The following is a 20,493-nucleotide window of genomic DNA, read 5'->3' on the forward strand; positions in this document are numbered from 1 at the left end:
ATAAAAGAGTGTTGACTCATTTTAATAAAATAATAATAAAGACTACCTGTTATTGTTGTAGTTATTACTGTTGTTCCTCTTGTAACTGTGACATATTCAGCGAAAAGAAAAATTATAAAATGGCATGTACACTATAATTCTATTATTGAGGTGTATGTATATATGACTAGAAAGTGTATAGATCAAAGTGGCAGGGATGTCGGGCATGGTGGTGCACACCTGTAACCCCAGAATTTGGGAGACTGAGACAGGAGGATCACAGGTTTCAGGCCAGCCTTGGCAACTTAGTAAGGCCCTTTGTAACTGAGTGAGACCCTGTTTCAAAATATAAAGAATAAAAAAATAGGGCTGGGGGTATAGATCGGAGGTAGAATGCCCCAGGATTCCATCCCCAGTACCAAAAAAAAAAAAAGTGGCAGTAATGCTTTTTCTTATTTTATTTTATTATTTGTAGTACTAGGGATTGAATTTAGGAGCATTCTACCTCTGAGCTACACCCCTAGTCCTATTTTTTAATTTTTTTAAAAAATTTTGAAACAGGGTCTCACTAAGTTGCAGAGGACCTTGCTAAGATGCCAAGGCTGGCTTGGAACCTGTGATCCTCCTGTCTCAGCTGCTCAAATACTGGGATTACAGGCATGCACCACCATGCCTGGCCCTTCTCTCCATCTTTATCTGCCTTCCCATCTTCCTTTCTTTCTTCAAACATACCTTAATTTGTATGATGAGAAAATGAAACCAAACAAGGTATGAATATTATTAATAACAAAATAACAAAATGGGCGAGGCACACTTCCCAGGGAGAGGGGGAGAGGCTCAGAAAAGCAGAATCATTGCTCACCAAAAGCTTTTCTGACAAGCCAGAAGTTAACGCCGAGCCCCTCACGTGCGTCACCCAATTTAATCCTCGCAGCTGACTTGCACGACAGGTACTATCATTGTCACTGCACAGATAAGGAATCCAGACCCGGGGAGTCCAGTAGTTGACCGGAGCATGCCCAGCTCCGAGGAGGCAATTCCCAGCCTGGTCTGCTTGACTCAGAGCCAGAGTCTAGTCTTCTCATTCAAACCATGGATCTGGTGCAGCAGCAGCAGCAGCAGCAGCAGCAGCAGCAGCAGCAGCAGCAGCAGCAGCAGCAGCAGCACCCAGAGTTTGCTAGAAAATACAGCATCTCAGGCCCCAGCACAGCACCACCAAGTCAGCATCTGCCTGTGGGAAGATGCCCCGGTATCATGTCTGCTCAGTGGAGCTTGAGAAGGCCTGGTCTGAACCACGCAGGTTTTCCCCATCATATCCAAACTGGTTGTCAGCATTCCTGCATCTTCCTTCTCTAGCTGCCCCTGATGCCATCCCGCCAGGTCTTCCCTATAGATCAGCAGAGGGAGGAGGCAGAAGTGTCCAAATCCCTCTCGTCAGTAACCACGCTGCAGCTCTGAGACAAAGGTTTGAAGAAAAAAGATGTCTGAATGCACAGACCTGACACAGGGATTATCTATGGAGTGTCTATATACACATTATCCCTTTCCAAACAGTAGACTGTAAATAGGATATTTTTGCTATTTAGGGAAAATTAAATACGGCAGGATTCCTAACCAGAGGCCTCTGGACTCTGCTCAGATGCGGTTCAGGGTGCCCTGATTTAAGGGTCTGGCGACAGAACAGCAGGGTAAATTCTCCAGGCCGGGGTGTTTATATATGGTGATGGAATGCAAACAGGTGTTGTTCAGCCCAAAAGCAGAAGCAGAGAAAACTTTGTATACAAAAAAACTGGAACTTAGCATTTAGCAGAAGTTTTCTGCATTTCTGGTTATATTCTTTGCCACTAAGGCTGTTGGTGATAAAGCATTCACAGCTGTACCAGGTAAGAAGTGGAATAACATGGTTGTTGTATGGGTGCGTGTACACACACACACACACACGCTTCTGAAGGTATATATATATAAGAAACAAAGACGGCCAAATGTGGTCATTTGGCATTTATTTCTTCCTGGGTAAAAGAAGCCTTGTAATGAATCTCTCTCCTGTATCTGCGCATACATGGGCTAGACAACCAGGTAAGGTCAGGCCACCAGGCCTGAGTACTCGCTTTTGCCGGTGTCTTATGAAATACCAGGGCTCTCTCTCTAGTGTTGGAGCCACGGCAGAGAACTAGAAAGATAAATGATTTAATTCGGCCTGTCAGATTCTGTTTGTTTGAAGCAAGGACTCATGAGAAGCAAAGCACATTAATTGAGGTCTCAAGGTGGTGGTAGAACACATTTTCTTTATTGCTGTTCTCTGTGTCGGGGGATTGCTTTCTCCTTCTTCTTCTTTTAAAGTTTACTCAGTCTTTTGCAGTCAACTTTTATTGAACGGGTTCTGAGTTAGGTGTGGAAAACCACGGTGGGTAAGACTGGCTCGTCCAAGGTGGCATAAACAGCAAGAAGAGAGACCTGAGTGAGGGGTTTCCTCTGGGGCTGTTACACGGGGCTGCTTCCCCCCAGAAGTGATATCTAAGCTAGATTTTGAGAGGTGTGTTCCAGGCAGGAAGGGCAGGAACAGTGTTCCAGGTGGAGGGAACAGCAGAAGCAAAGTCAGGTCTGTGTGGAAGAGCCTGGCATCTCTGAACATTTCAGTATGCCGGCTGTACTGTAGCCAGGTATGGGTAGGGAGACCGGAAAGAAGGGGCAGACAAGAAAGTTCCTGGAGGTGATACTGGAGAGGTCTGCAGTAGGAATTGATCCTGAGGGGTCCTTTAGCTCCTTAGAAGGCTCAGGGAATTCTGGGAAGCCGTGTCAGATCTGAGGTGGAGGAAGGCAGCTCCACTGTAAGGACTGGGCAGGACTCATGTTAAGGACTTGGGTTTTGCCAGGTGTGGTAGCACACACTTCTAATCCCAGCATCTGGGAGGCTGAGACAGGAGGATCGCAGTTTGAGGACAGCCTCAGCTACTTTGTGTGGCCCTTTCAACTCAGTGTGACCCTGTTTCAAAATAAATAATAAAAACTAGGGGTGGGATGTAGCTCAGAGGTAGAATGTCCCTGGGTTCCATCACCAGTATTGCAAAATAAATAAATAAATAGATAAACAAATAAATAAATAAATAAGCACTTGGGTTTTAGTGGAAGCTCCTGAAGAGAAGCCATGCTTAGATTTATGCTTTGAAAAGATCATTCTATTTGCAGGAGGAAGAATGGATGGCAGAGAGAAGGATGGATGCAGAATTCTAGACCTATTAGGAGTTTACGGTATTGTGGCAAAAGAGGAAGGTGCCCTGGTCCAGTGACTGATGGAGAGAGGCGGAGTACTTAAACTCTTGGGTGTAGACGTCGAAGGGCAGAGAGGCGTCAACACTGCTCCAACAACGTGGTGCAGGCATCCTCCTGACTGTCCGCCCACTGTTCATCACAGTTGCCATCATCCCTCTTCAGAGGTCCCCCTGGACTCTCAGGTATGGTCCAGGTGTGGCTTCTGTGATGTCTTACCCCTGGCATCTAGACCCTCTTCATTTTCAGCAAATGTCAGAGTTAAGTCCGATCACCAGTGAGACAGACGATTGGATCTTCAGTCCAGTCTTCAGCCTTTTTCTTCTTTCCACTGAGCTCCTGAAATCTGCTCTATGAGAGATATTACAAATTAATTCATTCAGTACCCATTCCAACACTCTCCTAATTAATCCTTTGGTGCTCAGAGGCCAGAAAGCTAAAAATTACGTTTCCTAGATTCCTTTGCAGGTAAGAAGATCCTGTGAACATGGGGTCTCCAAGCAAATCTACCTTCTCCAGAATTATAAGCAGAAGTAAGCAACATATCCCGGCTGCTAAGTTCAGGGAGATGGAAGGTTCTGGCAGCCGAGGTGGCAAAGCTACTTTTTTTTAGGGGCAGAGGATGGCAGAATTCCTGGTATCAGACAGCTTTATTTTCTGGCAGTTTTGTTTTGTGTTTGTAGCATCCAAAGCCCAATTCTCTGGCCCTTCCGGGATTTATATGACTATCTAAGACTTTCTGCCTAAAATATCTGAAGTGAATTCTGTTGCCTGCAAATGAGAACCTGCAATATACAACAATTCATTTATTATTGCACATTTTTTTTGTTTCTACACTTACTGATACTTTTCTCAGAACAGAGGATGAGCTCCTTAGAGTCAGAAAAGAGCCATATGTTCTCTGTAATGTCAACCACACTGCTGAGCACATAGTAGGTGGACAACTGCTAGTTTTTCCTGCTTGATATCCAGTTATGTTTCTTTTAGAAATACATTAACATATCCTATGCCATTTCCCCTCTGGGGACCCACATCCACTCCAGTCTCAGTTTATTTGCGTTGGTGTGTTGACCCTGCTTCTAGAGCCAGACATGAGCATGTGGCTCAAGTCTGGCCAATCACAGCACTGTATCTCTGGCTTCTGTCATTAGGGTAAACATGGGCAAACCACCCAACCAGAGCCAATGAATTAAAATCTTGGGAAATTTGCCTGGACTGGAGGGAGGGAGGGGAAAGACAAAGAGGAGAAGAAGAAGGAGAAGGAGGAGGAGGAGAAAAGGAGGAGGGAGAAGGAGGAGGAGGAGGAGAAGAAGAAGAGGAGGAGGAGGAGGAGGAGGAGAAAGAGGAAGAGGAGGAGGAGGAGGAGAAGAAGAAGAAGAAGAAGAAGAAGAAGAGGAAGAGGAGGAGGAGGAGGAGGAGGAGGAGGAAGAACAGGAAAAGACAGAGGAAGAGGAAGAGGAAAGAAGAAATCATCGTCGAAGAAGAAGTCATCATCTACTCTTTTTAGACGACTACCAATATAAAGGAAGAGGCGAGCCAGGCATCACTGCTGGATATTCCACGGGAATGAGAATGAGGTCAACCAAAGGCAAGTAAAGCCAAGATACTGTTTGACACGGTTGGGACCAACATTGTCAGAAAATAGTCACACTCTTGGACTCTTCAGTTAAGTGAGCCAATAAAGCTTCTTTTTCTTTAGCCAATAGTGTTAGATTTTTGTCCCTTGCAACCAAGAGTCCTGACTAATACTGGAGTTGTCCATATATATCTCCTGACCGTCTCATCTCCAAAAAGGGCAAGAGTTGAGCTCTTAGTTCCTTATTTATTTATTTTTTAATTGGAGCATTGTAGCCATACATCTTAATGGGGTACAAAATGGTAGAGGCATCCATGCACACATCACTTATTTAGTCCTTCCCCAATTCCCACCCCATTCCCTCCTCCTCCCTCCTTCTCATGTTTGTCTTAGTGATTGACTTTGGTATGTTTGTGAATGTACATAATTCCCTACTTAAAAAACAAAACACTGCTAAATATGGTCTAGCACACTTATAATCCCAGTACTTGGGAGGCTGAGACAGGAGGATCGAGGTTTGCGGACAGCCTCAGCTAGTTAGTGAGGCCCTCTGCAACTTAGTGAGACCCGGTTTCAAAATAAAGAATAAAATATAGGGCTGTGCTGGGGGTGTAGCTCAGAGATAGAATGACCCTGAGCTTAATCCCCAGTACTGCACACACACACACACACACACACACACACACACACACACACACACTGTACTACCTCCATTCTAGCCTTTCTTCAAGGGATCAAGACATACCCACAGTTTAAAAAAATACACACACACACACACACACACACACACACACACACACTGGGGATTGAACCCAGGGGACATTCTATCTCCAAGCTACACTCCTATATCTATTTTTTTTAATTTTTTATTTTGAAACAAGGATCTCACTAAATAGTTGAGGCTGTCTGTGAACCTGAAATCCTCCTGTCTCAGCCTCCCAAGTACTGTGATTACAAGAGTGCGCTACCACACCTGGTATAGCCATAGTTTTAATGATTTGATGGGACAAACAATTGCAATAAAACTGAGATGCTCCCTGATTTGTCATCCTCTTGAACCAATTGGTAACTTCTAGAAGCCAAGAGGCTGCAAGTAGGGGCCAGGCCATGAGTGCGTGATGTGGTTCTGAGCTCTGCCTTGCTGTAGATGGTAATTGCCACCTTAGACCATGGCGGTTCAGAAGCCCTGGGTCCTAGCAAGTATGAAAGTGAGATATTACTCCATATTCATTAGATATGTGATCTTGGCTAAATTGCTTGATTTCTATGAATCAGGTTTAAACTGGCTTATAATGAAAGAGACATGTATTGGCATATGTACCTGGAAAGTCCAGGGTGTCTAGCTTCAGGTTGGGCTGGATCTAGCTGTTCTTAAGCCATGATAGACATCTATGATGCTTCCTCTCAGGCTTTTCCCTCTGGACTGGCTTCATTCTCAATAACTGGGTTCATTCTCAGGGGAGTAACCTGGCTTGGAAGAGTTCCAGGTTCGGATTCTCGTGGTTTTGCTCTCTGGGCAGAAGAAGCACACCACTTGCTCTCCCCAAGGCACCACTGAAAACCGGAGGCAGAGGTATCAGGTCAGCTTGGGTCCTTAGCACATCGCTGGAGCCAGGGGTTAGGTCAGATCCTGGAGGCAGGCGAGGGGATGTTTCTCAGAGAAAGAGCAGGGGCCTCTTCCCAGAAGAGGAAACTACTGCTAGCTCAGTAAACATAGCAGACGCCACTCCCCGCTTTTCCTCTGTGTTCTCCTGGGAAACTGGAAAGGCAATAGTTTCCACTTCATCGGGTTTGTGTAAAATTAAATGAGTTAATGCTTGGGTCCAGATGCTGCCCCGGCCCTACCCGCATCCCCACAGCACTTACTGCTTCCATGGACGTGGCCCCGGAGTCCAGCATTGGCAGCTGCATCCCTTGCCTGAGGACTTTATCTGGCTGCCTGCCATTCCCCGTTTGGCTCATGCTGACCACAGGACCAACGCCGCAGCCCCGCCCCTCCCTAGGGTGCCTCCAGGTGAGCATCCTATCTCTCCTCCCAGAGGCTCCAAGCAGGGCTCCATGGTCCATGCCCACAGCTTCTTTCTCTCTTTCTTTCTCCTTTTCTCTTTCTTTCTTTCTTTCTTTCTTTCTTTCTTTCTTTCTTTCTTTCTTTCTTTCTTTGTTTCTGTACTATGGGTGGAACCCAGGGGCTTTCTACCTCCAGGCTATACTCTCAGACCTATTTTATATTTTATTTGGAAAAAGGGTCTCACTAAGTTACTGAGAGCCTCACTAAGTAGCTGAGGCTGGCTTTGAACCTGTGCAATCCTCCTGTCTCAGCCTCCTAAGCGCGAGGATTCCAAGCATGCACCACCATGCCCGGCTACACAGCTGCATTCTTTACAGGCCTCTTCCCTTCTTTTTCTCACCTCTACTTCTCTCCCTGTGTTTCCTAGAATCGCTTCCCACATGAACACATGCACCGAAGTCGCCATCTCAGGGAAGGCCACAGTAAGAAAGACTTTTATGTGCAGAACATCATGCTTGGCACATGATACTAGTCTGTTCTCCATTGCGAAAAGCACAATAGCACGGATTGGGGAAGTTTGGCTGACAAATGGTTTATTTGGGCTCTTGGATCTGGAGGTCCAAGGGCAGAGGTAGGGGCACTTGGGGATGACCTTCTTGCTGGCAGGGTCCTGAGTCTGTGCAAGAGACAGGAAGTGTGTGTGTGTGTGTGCATGCTCACACGTGTGCCTGTGTATGTGTTTCTTCTGGTCTCTCTCCCTCTTCTTAAAAAGCCTCCAGTATTGATGGCGACTGCGCCTAACACTTATCACTTACCAAAGCTCCACCTCCACGCAGTCACCACCCTCTGAATGCATCATGGTGATTCAACCTCAACTCTGACATGAGACACAGTCTGGATTCAATTTCTACTACTTTATAGTTGGATGTCCTGGCAGGCTTCATAGCATCTCTGAACTATCTGAACTATAGCACCCATTATAAGCATTCAGTAAATGTTTGTGATTATAATTATCATAGCTATTTTGAGGACTCTTCCTCCTCCTCCCCTCCTCCTCCTCCTCCTCTTCCTCCTCCTCCTCTTCCTCCTCCTCCTCTTCCTCCTCCTCCTCCTCCTCCTCCTCTTCTTCCTCCTCCTCCTTCATATTGGACATTGACCCCAGGGTATTCTACCTCTGAGCTACACCCCCAGCCCTTTGTATTTTTCTTTTTTCCCAGCCCTTTTTATTTTTTATTTTTGAGACAGAATCTGACTAAGCTGCTGAAGGTCTCACTAAGTTGCCGAGGCAGGTCTGGGACTTGAAATCCTCCTGTCTTGGCCTCCCTGGTCCTGGGATTGCAGGTGTGCAGCCCCACCCGCGCCTGGATCTGCCTCGTTTCCTCCTGCAGCAGCTGGGGTGCCCTTCTTCCTGTTCTCGTTTATCTGCCCTTTTCACAGGATGTCTTCTTTGCTCACCCAACTCCTCTGCCCACTAGACTTTTCCAAGTCTCGCTACTTCTTAATTTTAATCTTTCCCCAGGGTAATTATAATGTTGATGAGAGGTGCAAACATTTAAACCATTACAAACAAAAATTGGCAGCTAAAAAACAAACAGATAGACCAGATGACATTTGTCAAGATTATAAACTTCTTGAAGGCAGGACTAATATTGGTTTTCACTTTGCCTGGAGTTCACACATGCATTTGTATTTTAGAGCGTTTTTAAAAATAAGATAAATTAGCAGACTTTATTTTAATAAAGAAAGGAGACTGAATGAAATCCACTTCCTCTGTACATTACATCTGCTTCCCATCTGCAGTTTTAGCCCAAGCCATCATTTTTTATCCACATCTACAAGAATTTGGCCTCTTGCATCTGCAGAGTGGAGCATCCAGTCACTAAACGACACCCTAGTGGTTCTAGAGCGCTAATGCACCTCATTTATAAACAAGGAAACCACCCCGGCATCATCTGGACTATTAACCAATTTCCAATATGAGATTAATGCAAAACTTATTTCTTGGGGGGAAAGTGTTTATGAATAAAGATGGATTGCTCACGAATGGGACCAGGGCAATTCAACAAGTCACGCACAGCCAGCATGGCAAATCATCACATGGCGATCCGACACAGGGATGCAAGAGAGAAGAAAGTTTGGTTTGTCTTGGGAGAAGCAACCACAGAGGATCTGAAAATCAGAAGCCTTCTGTTTTGGGTTTGCATCTTCAGAGTTCTGCCTACTGCACAGCGAGGAACTGGCAAGGTGGCTGGAGTGATCTTTTCTCAATGAGCCTGCGGCTCCCTCTGCCTCCCCAGGGGCCCCGCTCCATCTGTTCCTGCCCCAGTGGGGGTAGAGGGGAGGATGGCTTGTTTTTATGTTGCTGGGAACTAGCAAACAAACCTCCATGTTACCGTGCTACTGCCAGGCGAGTAGACCTACTGAGGAAGGCAGAATTCTTTGGGGGTGGCAGAGCTGCCTTGGGAGAGGGGCGAGCAGGGCAGGAGGGTTGTTTTTTATTTTATCAGACACCTACTCCCTGTCTAAAAGAGAAATAGCTGGACATGTGACGGGAGCCAAATGTTTATGGCCAGAGGCCAGACTTCCTTTATACAAATGTTCCCCTGTGTGTGTGGTGGGCAGGTTCTTGTCTCTTCCTCACCATCTCTCTGAAATCTCTGCAGGGCCTGGGCCCATTCAGTGGATCCACACACCCATTTTCCCATGTATCTGTCAGTGGGAAAGACTAACTTTCAAGGGGACAGAGAACTCTCTAGAACCAGAAGTGTTTGCTTCAAGACCCAACTCAGCCTTCTACTAGCTGTAGGTAGAAGGGTATTGGGGTTTTTTCCGTAAGTCTCAACTTCTTCATTTATTAAACAAAAATGATAATAGCTGCCTACCAGGGCCCAGGACAACTGCACATTTGTCATCCATTTGAGCCAAGGAAAGGGGCAGAACCATTGGTCCACTTGTGGATGTGCAGAACAGTCATATAAAAGCAGTGCAGAGATGGGCTTCCTTAGGTGTGGGTGGGAGAGGTAGGTGGGAGCCACACGATGGGAATTCAGTCCTTGTCCCTTCGTAGCTGGGTGACCTGGGGCAGGTTATGTAGCATGTTTGAACCTAGTTGCACATCTGCAGAATGGGTTTACATAGTCCTAAGTCTTCCAGGATTTTCATGATAAATACATCTATTCATTCAACAAGTTGGAGAGGAGATAAAAGACACAAAAGCAACTTGGGTTGGCCCGGAAGGAGGACCTGGGCTGAAATCAGAGACGAAATGAGACTCACTACACGAATAGAAAATTCACTCGGGCTCATACATAGATAAAAAGCACTTTACAAACTGTGAATGTCTATAGTGTTAGATAGGTCATTTAGAGAACATTAGTCCGGAATCCTAAGAAAATTAGGCATTAGGCCTAATTTTATATTATCTCATTCCTTTACTTTTTTTTTTTTTTTTGGTACTGGGATTAAACCCAGGGACATTCTACCCCCAAGCTACACCTTCAGACCTATTTTATTTTATTTTTTTACTTTGGAACAAGTTTCAATAACTTGGTGAAGGTCTCTCTATGATGCTGAGAGTGACTTCAGACCTGTAATCCTCCTGTCTCAGCCTCCCAAGTGCTGGGATTGCAGTCACCACCACACCAGGCCACATTTAATGCCCACAGGGATGGAACTGCAGGAGGTTTAAATAGAAGCAATATAAAAAAATATTTCCCTGCTTTCTCGTAGCCAGGAGACATAAGAAACAATAGGAGGAACAATGGAGGAGAAGACCCTCCATTCCAGACTGGTAGGATCAGCACTAATTTTGATAACTGGATGGAATTTCTGTGGGTCTAATGCTTTTCTAAAAACTATTGTAGTTTTGAGGCCACATCAGTCAGCATTATTTGGGCCTGAAGTTAGTGCAATAAATTTCATCTTTCAATGTTCTCTTCAACTACATCTTTTTTTTTTTTTTAGAAAAAAATTCTTCCCCTCCTTAGCCAAATCTATAGGTGCTAGTACAGCTAGGGACCACTGATTTGAAACATCATTCTTCGCTGGATCTGGAAAACAGGATGGTGGCCTATTCCCGCCCCCCCCACCCCCCAAAAAAGTCATTTGACATATCACTGAAAAATAAGTCAGTCTCCAAAAAAGAAAAAAAAAAAAAAGATATTTAGCCAGAAACCTAATCTGTTTCCCCGAGAAACTCGGAGATTCAGGAGCCCTTCTGTTTGTGAGGGAAAAAGAAGTCGTGTGTCTGGATGGAACCTTTCTTCCTGCTTTATTTCCCTTCTGAAACCAGGAGCCGGTGTTGGTGACATCACTAGGTTGCTGTGGAAATGTTTATTTCACAGAGGATTTCTACCTCAAGTGGGGAATTTACAAGAGGAAGTGTGAACTCTTGGAAAAACAAAATTGGTTTGGGTAAAAATGGGCAGCATTTGAAAGAAAGATTCAGAAAGAAAACAATATATAAACTGCCTATAAGAGATTGCTTCAAGTTTTCCTGCGAGGATTCAAGTGCCTGGAAGAGCATCTTATACAGATACCCCAGGTTTTATTTGAATTTTACTTTCTAAAAATATCTATATAAGGAGTCAGGAGAAGCAAGTAAAGAATTTTTTGCACACACACACACACACACACACACACACACACACACGACTTACTGTTCAGCTAGTCAATTATTAAGACTGAGAGATGGGTTTGGTCCTGAAATACCTCGGGGTGGGGAGGAAATTATATCTATTTTCATTTTATAATATATAATAGAGTTGAGAGAACAGCTCTCTTTAAAGAACTGTGATTCGAGGGGCCCGAGTTTTAGTACAAAAGCTACAAAATCCTTTTTGGTTTTAAACTGTTAAATCAACAGAACGCCAAACTTGAGCCTTTCTTCCTGCTGGGGCAGTATTGTCCCCTAAATGCACTCTCCAGCCCTCTCAGCCTCGCCTAGTTGGATGTAGCATTGACTTAGCCTAACTACAGCAGCCGGCGAAGGGAAGTGGGTTTGCATTTGGGATGCGAGGTGGCGGCCACGGGTCTGTGTGTGTCTGCGTGTGCGCGCGCCGGGGATTAGGGACACCGAGAAAGAAAGAAAACCGAGACCTAGCGACTGCGAAAATAATTTCCCCCTGGCTGGAAGAAGGGTCCCTGCACGGGAAAAGCAATTTTAGGAATTAAAATGAAAAAGCCTTCAGACAGGGTGCGAGGAAGGCTTGCCAAGAGGTGCCAGGCGCAGCGGGGGCCTGTCGTGTCTCCCGGGGTATCCTCCTGTCCCCTTCCGGCGCTAGGGGCTGCCCGCCGCCCGCCCACCTCCCACTTGCCCGAGGCCGCAGCGGCGCCCCCTGCCGTCCCCGGGCGCGCACGGCCGGGCGGGGCTGGAGAGCGGACCCCGCTGGCCGCGGGGGCTGCAAAGGTCTGGCGGCGCGGGCTGATTTAGTGGCCGGGGCTGTAGTACAGGCTGTCCCCGGCAGCCGGCGGAGTCAGGGAGCCCACGTGACGGCCCCGGCTCTCCGGTGAGCTCCCCAAACAGACGCACACCCAGGCACACGCGCGCGCGCGCGCGGACACACACACACACGCACACACACACGCGCACACACGCACCCCCGCGCGCACACGCCGCCCGCTCTCTGCCTCTGCGCCTTCCATCCCCGCTCGCTCATCCTCTCGCCCTCTCGCTTCCCCTGCGGTCTCTCGCTCTGCGCGCACACACCACACACGCACACGCACACACGCGCGCACACACGCAGCCGGCACAGGCGGCGGCGGCGGCGGCGGCTGCCCAAGTCAGGACGAACCTCTCTAGGTACCGGCTGGAGAAGGCGGCGGCGGCGGCGGCGGCGGCGGCAGCCCGAGCATCCCTCCTCGCCCGCCCGGAGAGGGAGCACCGCCGAGAGTTTCCGTTCCCTTGGCCATTCCCTTCCCCCTCCCGGTCTTTATTTGCGAGATAATTTCTTCTCGGCTTATTGGTTTAATTTGATTTTGAACATTTTTGGTTGCTTTCGTGTGTGTGTGTGTGTGTGCTTTTTTTTTTTCTTTCTTCGTTTTATTTGCATCCAGAGCATGGCGGGCTGTGGGCTGTCGGAAGACACCTTCTTCTCTTCCTTCTTTTACAACTACGGCTCCTCCTGGGAAACCCCTTCCAACCAGGTAAGGGGTGGCTCGGTGCCGGGCGGCGTCGCGCCCCGCGCCCCCAGCCGCTCGCTCACTTGGCGCTCGGCGGGGAGGCAGAGGCTCGGGAGGGGGTGGGGAGGACGGGGGGCCAAGTGGGTCGCACTGTCTGGGTCAGCGCCAACCGGCGGGAGGAGGTGCCCCTTCCCCCAGCGCTGCATCTCCAGTCTCCAGGGTCTGTCGCCCCCCCCCCCTTGTGCCCATTCGGCCATCGGCACCTCCCCCCACCTCCCAGCCCAGCGGGAACCCAGAAAGAGGCAGGAGCTGGCGCGTTACCCCAAACAACTCTAGGCAGAACCAGGGAACTCGAGCGCAACCTTCCCCAAGTCGCCGCGGGCGCCGCGCCCCTGTGCGCCCGGCCCGCCCGCCCTCCAGTTGCGCCGAGGGGCTGCGGAGCCGCGAGCCCCCCGCGACTGCTGCCGCCCCCCCACTCCCCCCGGGCCACAAGCCACCTCTTTCCCTAAAATGGCTGCAATCTCAAGTAGAGGCGTCCCCTGACCCGCGGAGGTGGGGGGGCCGAGTGCGGGCTCCACTCCTCCTGACCCCGCGCCTCCCCCGGGCATGCACAAGCACCCACAAACACACACACACACACACACTCACACACACACTTAACTTTGATGACTGTGCAATGCAGTCCAGCTGCATCGTGCCCTAGACGCTCCCCGCCGTCGGCCTGTAGGTGTGCGTGTCGGTGTGACTTGGTGGGGGGGGGCTGGGGGGGTAGGTACGGGGGGGTGGTGGCTGGAAGGAGCTGGATGTTGGCGGGCCGCGGGGAACCTGGAGAGACCGGCATGTGCTCAGGGTCTAGGGGGTGAAAAAGCTATTCTGGGAGCCAGACCGAGAATTAGAGGAAAAATGCCTTTTAATTAAATAACTGTTGTAGTCTGCTGCCCCCACCGCTTGTTTGGGGAAAGTCTACAGGCATCTGTCATCTCCAAACTACACGGGGAAGTGGAGCCAGGGTCGAGGGAGGGGAGGAGGAGTGTGTGTGTGTGTGTGTGTGTGTGTGTGTGTGTGTGTGTGCGCGCGCGCGCGTGTCCAGGCGGGGGAAAGTTGGGGCCAGAGGCCAGGTGCAGGAAGCAGTGCTGGAAGGCGGCGGCGGCGGCAGCAACTCGGTGGGCCGCCCGGGCGCCGGGGACCCGCCGCCCCACGGAGCGCGCGCCGCCGGGGTGGGGAGCGGAGGCGGCGAGCTCTGCCCGGCTCGGCTGGGCCTCGGCCGCCCTCCCCGGAGCCCGCCCGCCCGCCCGCCGGCCGCGGCCGCTCTGGATCTCGGGGCCGCCCGCCCGCTCGCCGGCGCTGGCGCGCTCCCTCCCGGGCCCAGGGCGCAGCGCGCTCTGGCGAGCTCGCGGCGGAAAAAAATTAAAAAATTAAAAAAACAAGAAGCCGAAGCCCCGAAGCCAAACAACCAAAAAATGTGTTCCGCCACCCCCGCATCACCCCAAGTTTCCAAGAAACAAATCGCCAACTAGTAGTCGCCGGGAGACCTCGCCTCTCCGGCGTGGGCTCTCCAGAAAGCGCCGTGGCCACCGACGGAATAAAACATCAGGGCTGCCGGGGAGCCGTGCAGAGGCTCCCGCCGCCGCCGCTGCAGCCGCGGGAGGCGGCGCGGGCTCCGGCCAGACCGCCGGGCGTGGGGGCGTCTGCGCCGCCCCCGGAGTCACGCCGGCCGACCGCGGGCGCACAGCCCGGCATGGGGGCCCGGGGGGCGGGAGGACGGCCCAGGCCGGGGAGGGGGTCCGCGGTGCGGCGGCCGGGAGCGGGACCCCGCTGCGAGTGGAAACTTGCAGGAGCTGCCGAGGGGGTCGGGCCGGCGCTATAGTTGGGGACCCCGGAGAGGCACCAATAGGGCCGAGGGCGCCCTGGCTACCCACGGCCGGCGCCGAGGGCTGTCTCCGGGCTACCCCGCCTCGCCTGGCGGGTCCCGGGTGGGGGCTCTCCACGCCTTCCCGCGCCCGCTCGGGTTCGCGGGGAGCAAACGACCCCTCGGGCTTGGCAGCTCAGGCTCTCCAGGAGCGGGCGTCCGCGCGCCTGTGTGTGTGTGTGTGTGTGTGTGTGTGTGTGTGTGTGTGTGTGTGTGATTGTGTGCGCATGAGTCAGAAACCACCGCCAGCTCGCCTTTGAGGACCGAGGCAGCCCGAAAGGCTGGAACCACACGCCGGGCTCTGGGCACCGGCCTCGCTGGCGTGCGGGATTCCTCGGCGGCGCCGCGCCCCCCACCCGGTGGTCAGACGCGTTAGGATAAGTTTCCAGGCGCGTGCCTCCGACCTGCACCTCCCGGCCGGCGGGGAAACGCCGCCACTTTGTGTTCCCCGGAGGGAAGAGAGAGGGTGTCTCTGTGAAGGAGGCACGCAGCCATTCCTCTTTACGGCGATAGGAGGGTTCGCAGCGTGTTTAATGAGATAGGAAAGAAGTCTTTAAGAGGGAAGGGCCGCGGCCCGATTTCTCAAGACTGGCAATCGCGTGCAAACTCCTAGGAAACCAGAGGAGGTGGGCGAGAGGGAGGGGTGTGGGGCAGGTTTGGAGTAAAGACAGGGCCAATTTTTTGGGGGGGGGCATTGTCAAAAGAGGGAAACTGTTTCTTTGGGTAAAGTTAGTTTAACTTGATATGGAAAAGCACTTCCCCAAAAGGCAACCTTCTTCTTCTAGAAGGGGAGACTCATGTAGCTAAGAAAATCGAAGGAATTTCTGATAAAGCAGCTGGCGCTGCTCTATGGAGGATGATTAGCTCGCAGGCTGGTGGTTTTGGGTAGCATGCTACTCTCAGTGCAGTGGAATTGTAGGGTGGGGAAAGGGAAATGATTTGAAGTATTGATTTCTTCTTCCAGTGGTGCAACATGAACTTTAAGGTAAAGCACAGAAACAAATGGGAGATGTACATCATTAGAGGAAGGTGCCGTCAAATGCTACCAAAGCTTTGATAGTAAATGCAACCCCGCGTGGGTGCCTCTCACCAGGTTTCCTGGTTTTCGCAGCACACAGCATCACCATTTTCTGGGATGGAGACTGCACAGGCTGTGTGCGAGGGCCTTGCCGATCCTCCGTTTGCATTTTCAGCCTTGGAGAAGGCGCAAAGGACTTAGAAAACTGCTCCTAACAGTTCCTAGGCAGAAAGAGGATAAAACAAAGGCAATAGTTTAAATCTCATCTCGGACTCCGGCAGAGCTGTTATGGGGAGGCCTGAGCCAAATTTGCAAGAGTGAGACTTGTTCTTGTTCATGATTTTTTTTTTTTTTTTACCTGAATTGCTGCCAGAAGGCTCACAAATCCTCCATTCCCTAAAAATAGCAGTGTTCTTCAAATATAATTTGTTTATTCTACCCAATTAAAAATAAAATCCTCTTCCTAGTGTTATAAAGTGCTTATGAAGGTAAGGGTTGACCGTACTAAAAAAAAAAAAAAATCAAGCTTTTTACTTCTAGATCAATATGATGTGCTCTCAACATCTAATATCATGTAAAAGGAGCCTTTTTACAACATCAATAGCAGGCAGGCCTGCCTCCCTAAGAAGCCCTTTTCCTGGAACCACAAGGCATTTTGATTACTTTCATTTTCACAAGAAACATGATTATGACACCTCTCCTTATAAACAAGCAGGTGAAAAAAAAATCACGATGATGGATGCTTTTGTTATATGGACCTAGAAATCTGCAAACAACCGGGCCGGGGTATTTGTTTATCACTAAAACATGCAAACAAAAACAAACAACCCAGGCACACGAATCTTTGTTGATTGGAAGGTTTTTAGTGATTCTGTGACATTTTATTATTAAACCTGGGGAGGGGAGTTTGGAGAGAGCCCAATGTGTATTACAGCCAAAACTACATCTGTTACCACTTAAAAACTGAGAAATTCCATCCTATATCTGAGCAGACCATGTTGCGGATATTTTGCGCCCACTTGTCAATGTGCAAAACATCCCATCGCAAGTGTATGCCTGCGAATGGGGTGGGGGGAGCATCTGCTTAGGTGGAAGTTATTTCTTCAATTAGAATGAAACCCCCAATTAAAGTGTGTATGCGAAATGTCTCTGACTTGGCTCAGTGCAGCCGACAGCAGCCCATTTTTTAATTTACAGTTTCACACCTAGGGATGGCAGTAGTGCAAGGTTCTCAAATCGAGCTTCCTCTTTTTATGTTGTGCTTTTCAACCTGGGATTCTCCCCGGTGGTGGTTCAAGCATTCTGCCCGCACCGTGGGGCCGACGGTGGCGTGGTCATTACTGCCTGCATTTTGGACTCAGGTCACCCTATTAGTTGTTACTCTGTAAGCCCAATTTAAAGCAAGCCAGGCCTGTATGATGCAGAATCAATCAATTGAAAGTGAAAAATGGGGCCAATTAGCTGACTGCCTGGGTGTTCAGGAGGCCAGACATCTGACTCTACCCATCTGATCAGCCAGCTCTTGGGTTCCCAGGGAGCTTACCCCGAGATTGTGGGAAAACACGTGACCACCAGACTTGATGACACTTTTGAACTTTTCTTTCTCTACCCTCCGCCCTCACCACTCCATCCCATTTTGCAGACTTGAAATAGAATATGGCATCCTTGTAAGAAAGAGCATGCAGTGTGTAGGTTCTCAGAGTAGGCAGTGCCTGTTTTGAATTCAGCTCTGGACTTTTGTTAGCCGGGACCTGTAATTATTTGCACTCTGTCTTTTCAAGCAGGGTAGAAGTTTCAATGCAGCGTCGTTGATGGAGCGGGGTAAGTTATTGAAAGCTTGTCCTGACTACTTAACATTTATTTTATTTTTTTGGCTCGGTTCTATCTCTGTGAAAATGGAGAGCAAGAGCAGAAAGCAGCCCACGAGGAACCCTGCTTTTCCGACCAGCCCAATTACCAGAAGGAATTCTACATTTTTCTTTCTTTCTGGATATTTAATAATTCTTTTTATTTTTATGGCACCAGGGGTGGAACCCAGGGGAATTTTGCCTTCGAGGTACACCCTCAGCCCTATTTTTTATTCTTTATTTTGAAACAGGGTCTCACTGAGTTGCAAAGGCCCTCACTAAGTAGCTAGAATGTCTGCCAACCATGATCATCCTGTCTCAGCCTTCCGAATGCTGGGATTACAGTGTACGCCACCATCCCTGGCTTTAAAGTTGCAGCACTGAAGCTGGGCCTGTGGCACAGGCTTATAATCCCCGCGTTTGGGAGGCAGAGACAGGAGGATCGCACAGGTTCGAAGCCAGCCTCAGCTACTTAGTGAGGCTCTCAGCAACTTAGTGAGACCCTGTTTCCAAATAAAGTATAAAATAGGTCTGGGAGTATAGCCCAGAGGTAGAAGAGCCTCTGGGTTCCACTCCCAGTAACACACACACACACACACACACACACACACACACACACACAGTTGTAGCAGTATTTGGATTCACGGAGATGAGCCAAGACTTTAGAGTGTCTTCCATTTACAAAGTTGTTAGAAAGCCAGTATCTCAAAGTTAAAAAATAAAGACTGGAATTCTATACATTTTTAAACATCTCGCTTTCCTGAAGATGTAGGTATGAGCCTCAAAATAGTATGTATGTATATATGTACATTTTATTTATTTATTTATTTATTTATTTATTTATTTATTTATTTATTTATTTATTTTTGTCCTTGGAATTGAACCCAGGGCCTCAATTCTCTTCTACTCTTACCACTAAGCTACCCCTCCAGTCTGCAAACTAATTTTTTTCTGTGGTACTAGGGACAGAACCAAGAGGCATTCTACCTTTGAGCCATACCCTCCCCGCCAGCCCTATTTTTTTTTCTTTATTTTGAAACAGGATCTCACTAAGTAGCTGAGGCTGTCTGTGAACCATGATCCTCCTGTCTCAGCTTCCCAAATTCTGGGATTATAAGCGTGCACCACCACACCTCACTGCAAAATAGTTTTTAAGTACATTTCTATATATTTACCCTACATACAAGTTTTAGAAATCTACCTGTAAATTTAGCTCACATAACCCATTTTTTAAAAAAGTTTTCTCCTGGGTAGATAGAAAAGCGAAAGAGACTTGTAATGACTTGGGTTTGATGTAGGCTAGCTTCCTGAAGGCATTGACTTGAACATACTCTTGACTTTTCATAAATTTCGACAACCCTAAGACTTGGGAACCAAAGAGTTTTAATAGTACCACCACTTAGTAATGTTGTTCCGTTACATGTACATGACTCATTTAATTTCCATAACAACATAGAAGGTAGGTCCTTTTGCTACGATTCCGATTTTATGGGTAAGGTCTCAGTGCTACTTGTGGGAAAGCTGGGGTGTCCACCAGGCAGCCTGTTACCAGCTTGCTCTTCATCTTCCTCTCCACTCTCTTTCACAGCATAAAGACATCGTGTGGTCACATGTACATTTCTAGCATGTAGGTGATAATGTCATTGACCAGCCAGCCTCATGATACAGTAGACATCTCCTTTGTTCAAGTCCATCCAGTTTTCTTCTTGTTGTCTAGCCAGACAGAATTCTCTTTGGTGAATGAAGTGAAGTCATCTCTTTTGGTGGAATCAACCATAACTACCTGATGCTTATTTTCCTCCTTTTTGGTAATAGACTAGATGTTTACTATTTTTTCCCCCCATTCCAATGGTTGGTCCAGCTGGAGAGAATGTCAAGGGCTTCAGATTGCCACCTCCCAATGTTGAATTACTGTGAGTTAGTGGGGATTTGAGCTTGCATAATGTCCAAGTGCACATGCGTGTCAGCAAAATAACACTGTACAGAAAAAATATAATTTTAAAATAAATCAATATTTTTATAAAAATTATTCAGGTGCATCAAAAGCCTGTCATAGACATACATGCACGTCTATTTTGGGCATGCATGTATTTTCATTTCACAAACTAACCGTTATCATTTTGGGTTTGCATTATACAGAGAGGATTACGTTTGAGATTGAGTCCAAAATGTACCTTTTTTCTCAGGGCCATGTTATAACAGGTGTCTTCTGTACCAAATCATGCACCTAACATTTATGTCCATCATGAACTAATGCCCTTGAGTGGTTTAGCCCTTATATTGTCATCTTCCACAATATAGTTGTGGGAAGGGGAGGAAAAACATTAAATGTCAGTAGCTCCAGCAAGACAGGCTTCGCGAAGAGGGCAGAGTTTCAGGCTGGCTTCACGTTCCCGAGGCCCTGGCGGAAATGTAAAAGTGCAGGGTTTGCATTGGAATGAGAATGCGGTCACCTCCCCTTTGTAGCCATCATCAAGGAAGCAGAACTTCCTTCCAGAGAAACCATAGGAAATCAATGATCACACTTTGCCAGCGAAGAGGTAAATGTGTACGGCGGATGGCATTAAATAAAAGGGCAGCAGAAAAGTGATTTACTCTGGGAGGCAGTGTGACTTTTTGGTCCCTTCAAAGAATTCACATTTTTGCTCTCACAATTGTATTTTAATATTTCTTTTCATTTGGATGATGCATTAAAAACAAAAAAGAAACGAAAGGAGAAAAATGCCATAAGGCGATGCGACAGTCTTTTCACTTGGAGATCTTTAGGCA

General features: G+C 48.3%; 1 protein-coding gene across 1 annotated transcript in view; it reads left to right on the plus strand.

Annotated features, from left to right (window-relative positions):
- Nucleotides 1-12,887: 12,887 nt before the first annotated feature.
- The window catches only part of PPARGC1A (PPARG coactivator 1 alpha), a gene marked incomplete at both ends in the record, with an annotated part of 675,280 nt that continues 667,674 nt past the window's right edge, over nucleotides 12,888-20,493 (plus strand). Inside the window, one exon of the mRNA XM_080697397.1 lies at nucleotides 12,888-12,974. Within this exon, the coding sequence (XP_080553523.1) occupies nucleotides 12,888-12,974 (87 nt within the window). The remainder of the gene's footprint in view (nucleotides 12,975-20,493) is intronic.

Source organism: Muscardinus avellanarius (assembly GCF_963383645.1).
Source record: "Muscardinus avellanarius genome assembly, chromosome: 6".
Classification (NCBI taxonomy): domain Eukaryota; kingdom Metazoa; phylum Chordata; class Mammalia; order Rodentia; family Gliridae; genus Muscardinus; species Muscardinus avellanarius.